This window comes from Bactrocera latifrons, unplaced genomic scaffold (genome assembly GCF_001853355.1).
Source record: "Bactrocera latifrons isolate USDA-ARS-PBARC rearing strain unplaced genomic scaffold, ASM185335v1 scaffold_216, whole genome shotgun sequence".
Taxonomy (NCBI): Eukaryota; Metazoa; Arthropoda; class Insecta; order Diptera; family Tephritidae; genus Bactrocera; species Bactrocera latifrons.
The window spans coordinates 367,458-372,690 of record NW_017535697.1 but is presented as its reverse complement, the minus strand read 5'-3'; the positions used below and the strand labels follow the sequence as shown (position 1 = coordinate 372,690).

Genomic DNA, 5,233 nt, shown 5'->3' with positions numbered 1-5,233 from the left:
ACAAGTGTACATACATATGTATGTATTTGCATACATTGTACATACAAGCGATTCCCTGGTTGAAAGCTAACATGAAGCATGAAAATATCATAACGGGGTTAGGTAAATCAATTTTTTAAATAAACATATCACAATATATTGGAATTATTAATAATAACTTAATATAAAATAAGATGAAATTAACATAAAATAATTTGAAAAACAAGTAAGGAAGGAATAAGTTCGGGTGTCACCGAACATTTTATACTCTCGCATCAAATACCGTATTTGTGTACAGTTTTATTCCGCTATCATCATTGGTTCCTAATGTATATATTATAACGAGAAGGTATCAGATGGAATTCAAAATAGCGTTATGTTGGAAGAAGGCGTGGTTGTGAACTGATTTAACCCATATTTCGAACATGTCATCAGGTTGTTAAGCAAATATTATTTACCGAATTTCATTGAAATCGGTCGAGTAGTTCCTGAGATATGGTTTTCGGTCCATAAGTGGGCGACGCCACGCCCATTTTAAATTTTTAAAAAAAGCCTGCGTGCAGCTTCCTTCTGCCATTTCTTCCGCAAAATTTAGTGTTTCTGACGTTTTTGTTAGTCGGTTAACGCACTTTTAGTGATTTTCAACATAACCTTTGTATGGGAGGTGGGCGTGGGCGCCTGCTGCACGCAGGCTTTTGTTTTAAATTGAAAATGGGCGTGGCGTCGCCCACTTATGGACCAAAAACCTTATCTCGGGAACTTCTCGACCGATTTCAATGAAATTCGGTATATAATACTTTCTTAACACCCTGATGATATGTACGAAATATGGGTGAAATCGGTTCACAACCACGCCTTCTTCCAATGTAACGCTATTTTGAATTCCATCTGATGCCTTCTCTGTATAATATAATATATACTTTAGGAACCAATGATGATAGCTAAATAAAACTTTACACAAATACGGTATTTGAGCTGAGGTATCCCTTGTGGAAAAGTTGTCGCGATCGGACTATAATTTTACAAGGTCCCTGATATCGAACACGAAGAACTCAGTGCATAATCTAACTTAACCTAATCTAATTAATTTTACAGCAAAATATAAAAATATGGAAATGACGGATAATGGATAATGTTCGGTGACACCCGAACTTAGCCCTTAATTACTTGTTTTTTTTTTTCATTTCCACCTTGTTACGAAATTTTTGCCACATTCATTGTTCTTTTATCGTACACCCGATGAATTTAAATAAACAATTGTTTTTATAGTAAAAGCAATCTTATTTAGAGGTGTTGTGGGTCTGGTTTTCAATGGCATCAAAAATTTTGATTGAATTTTCGTTGTTTCGAAGATTCTCATAACCAAGACTCATATTAGCTGTTCACTAACCTGACAAATGTTGCATATGAATGGGAAGCAATTTTATTAAAGCTTAAAATCCTTGTAAATACTTTCAAAATATCGGAACTTTTTACCAAGAGACCAATAAATATTACATTTTGTGCACTGAGAAGTGAAGAGTGTTGTGTCCTTAGATAAAGCTTTGATGCATAACAAGAGTTTCAAAAGACCATAAGCATTTCCATCGACAAAGCAATTTTTAAGAAAGCATGATCATTGAGGTATTGCTAATAAAAAAATCACATATCCTTGGGTAATCAACAAAGGCAAAGGTTTTGTTTAGTATCTGTGATATTAAGAGGCAGAAAATGATGCGGAGAAGATCGGAGACAGCGCGCAATAAAGAAAATTTTTGATGTGGGCAAGTATAACAGCTGGTGGAGTAGGTGAATGTATTTTGAAAAAAAAAAAATTAAGCAAAGTGCCGCGAAATTTGGTCTAAGTAACGGATATTGGTTTCAACAAGGCAACGACCTCAAGCATGCAGCGCAAACTTTCAGGATGTGACTTCTTCAAATTCCTCATACAACTTTCAAGATCTCTCTTTTTTAGTTTTTTGATAACAGCGTCGCCTGCCTGTGTGGCATGATTAATAATGTTAGCATCTTAGCTTATTAACAACAAGTACGAAAGGCCGAAATTCGGATGCAACCGAACATTTTATACTCTTGCAACTTCCAAGGATCAAAGGTTGGGAAACAGCTTCAAGTATAGGCAAATGTTGCTGGGAAATTGCCCAGGTTAATTTGAGAAGATATTTTCAAGAGTTTTTTTTTAATAACTCACACATAAAACGACCTAATCGTCATAACGCTTGTTAGAAAAACAAAATGGGAGTAATTCGTATATATGGAATAAGGCCAACCGGAGCTGTGAAAATTGATAATAATAATATGCTACCCGAGTTTCATTAAGGTACACTTACCATAACAAATATGTTTATGTATAAAGAGTAAAGTCAGCCGAATATTTGAAAATCATGATATTAGTTATATGGAGTCTATGGCAAGTTTTCCTCGATTTAATGCATTTTAAGCACATATGTAGGTATTATAAAAACACTCTCCCTCTCATTTTCACGAAGATAATTAGGTAAATAGAGGCTAAGGGAAGTTGGCGAAGAGGTGGTKTGACCCTTTTGAAGAAACTGGAAATGTAGCTAAGAAGTTAGTATGAGGGAAACATTTAAAAATTACTTTACGTAGGCACCACAACTTGGCGATGAGATTAGTTGCTTTATTCACTCTTTGTAATTAGTTCATAATGAACCGAATTACAGTAATGAAAAGAAAAGATCATTGTAGCTTAGAATAACATGTGACATTGATGTTGTTTTTCGGTTATGTTTCGTTATATTGCTGAGAACTTTTAACGTCATAAGACCAAGTCATGTAATCAGCAATGATTTGAAATAGCGTTAAAGAACTAATGAGTTTAATTTTAAAAGCTTACAAATACAACAAAGAAATTCGTAATTCCATAGTATTGTAAGCATCAATTGAATTATGTGGGTTTTTCGACATAAGTGATTAGGTGGACGTGTGTCTATAAAGAGATTTTCTCATTCACATGTTAATTAAGCCATTTGTAGTGGGCCTCTGCATGTATTAATCTTTAGGTCACTATCATCATTTATTAGCCCTGTCAATACTCCCTAGCACCTTCTATCATTGGCGCAACCCATAGTTGCACCTTCAGGTTTATTTCAATCCTTTTCAACATAATATACTCTTTTTAGCGTAATTTAGCATCGCCAGATAATTGTCAAAAATTGGTCTATATGACGAGGCTTTATAAGGATGCTTTCTCGATTTAGGAACAATGAAAACTTCAGTAGTTTTCCAATGACTTGTCAGTTTTTTTATGGAAACTTCTTTTATACTTCAACTCTAATTGAATCGAAACCAGGTGCTTTCTTAATTTTAAGCCTTTTGATTTCATTTTTCGTCATTATTAGAATATTATTCATAATTAGAATATTTGATTTTAAGGTTTTTAAAAATTTAACTGAATGAGAGATAGTTTTTATTTATTTAGAGTAAGAGTTATGTTACTTATTATTGAACATAAATATTTTTAGACATTGGTAAGATGTTGCACAGAGTATCTTACAAGTAGATTAGGAACTGTTAGGTGTTTCTAACAACTAAAACGAATGGGGGGTACACTTGAGTTTGGCACTCTAAAGATGTTGCAGAATATCAAAATATCCTCAAGTGAAAACTTATGATAAATAAAAGTCAGGACAGACGTTGTCTACGTGTGAGTCGTGCAAGCCGAAAATGCCGCATTTATTAGAAGTGCTGTGTTTCGGTGGCACCAACCCTTTTGCACCTGGCCTTCGACGAACACCGACAATGTGACTCGTGTTCGCAAAGTTTTGAACTTAGACCGTTTATAAAAATCAGTGATTCGCCAGGTGTGCACAAATTGTAAATTGCACCACGACAACGTTCCGGACAAACCCTGTATATATGTATGTATGTACATGTTTTACAAAGTACTATAGCTACATCAACAATTTCTGGAAACATTTCCTTTTGCCTCCTCCTATCTCAGGTCCAACTTACTAAAAATTTAGTCCATTAAATTGCGGAAAGTTATATTATAAGCTATAACACCTTATAACGCATAATTATATTCTTGTCTGTCAAAATTATAAAAGAATCTTATTGGAACTGGAGAAACTGAAACACCACCAGTGCTTTCAAATCACAAGTAGCACAATTTTATATACATATTATATTTTGATAACGTTTGTTTGGATTTGCACTTCCAACTTACTTATACTTTTATTGCACTTAAATCGCTATAACTTTTAAATAATCTTAATAAGCAACCGTATAATTTAAGGCAGGATTAGCAAACATTCTAATTGCAACATCTCTCTGACACCACGAAGCAACTGATTGTCCGCTCACATTTTGCAACGAATTTTATTGAAGAAGTTGAGCCAAGAAATTCACCTATAAATACATAGTTACGCTTAACTACATATGTATGTACATATGTTATGTTCATGTTGGTAGGTAGATAATTGACAACATGAATTGTATAAGTCTGGATCACATTTGAATTTTATCGGAGTCTTGGCACAGCGCGTAATTTTCGTGTTCACTTCTTTTTACAACCTAATATGTATATTCTACTTTATTTTTAAAATGCAATTTAAATGCCAACTGTGTCCACCTAAGGTTCACAGTGGGAAATTATTAGCCAAACCTGACCTAATTAGGAGTATAATCATTAGGTTGAGGTTTTTATTTCAGTCCACCAAGTAGCAATGGCGTCGACAGGCGTCGATATGCCGGCTACCACCCACACCGCTTACCGTAAATTTCAAAGCGATGACACTCCAGTCCAATTTTCAAACGCATATCGGTTGGAGTTTCTCTCTTAATTAGAAACACTTGAGTAAAGAACTTTCACACTCTTTTTTAGTTTTAATAAAGGTCTACATTTTTCAAGAGGTTTTTATTTCTGTCGCTGATGAGCTATGTATATTCGTGTACCGCGTTCAAAGGCAGACTAATCATTTGGTTCAGTTGTGGCTTAACTGCACTTTCTCGCATGTCGTGGTTTTTTATTTAAAGTGGATGTAGTGCAGAGCCGCCAATTCTAGTATGAACTCAATCCAATCGACACTCACATTTTTATGCTGACCGTAACTTGGAGTACGCAACTGCCCTAAAAATGCCTCCTCCACAGTGGTTGCCGACTAAAGCCACATGGCGGACTGAGTAAATGATAAGCGATAAACAAATTACAAAACACAGAGTGTAGTCTACTTTTTTTAATTGAATTAAATAAATTAATCGCATAGTTGGACCAGCATCAACTTTGAAACCAGTG

General features: G+C 34.7%; 1 protein-coding gene across 3 annotated transcripts in view; it reads right to left on the bottom strand.

Annotated features, from left to right (window-relative positions):
- Positions 1–5,233, bottom strand: part of LOC108968445 (beta-glucuronidase) — a 93,441-nt gene that overhangs the window by 13,563 nt on the left and 74,645 nt on the right. Inside the window, exon 1 of one of the 3 annotated variants that reach the window (XM_018932490.1) lies at positions 4,713–4,890. The exons of the other annotated variants lie outside the window; for them this stretch is intronic. Within the exon in view, the coding sequence (XP_018788035.1) occupies positions 4,713–4,758 (46 nt within the window). The 5' untranslated portion in view covers positions 4,759–4,890. Of the gene's footprint in view, positions 1–4,712; positions 4,891–5,233 lie in introns of those variants that run through there. 3 annotated transcript variants of the gene reach the window in all.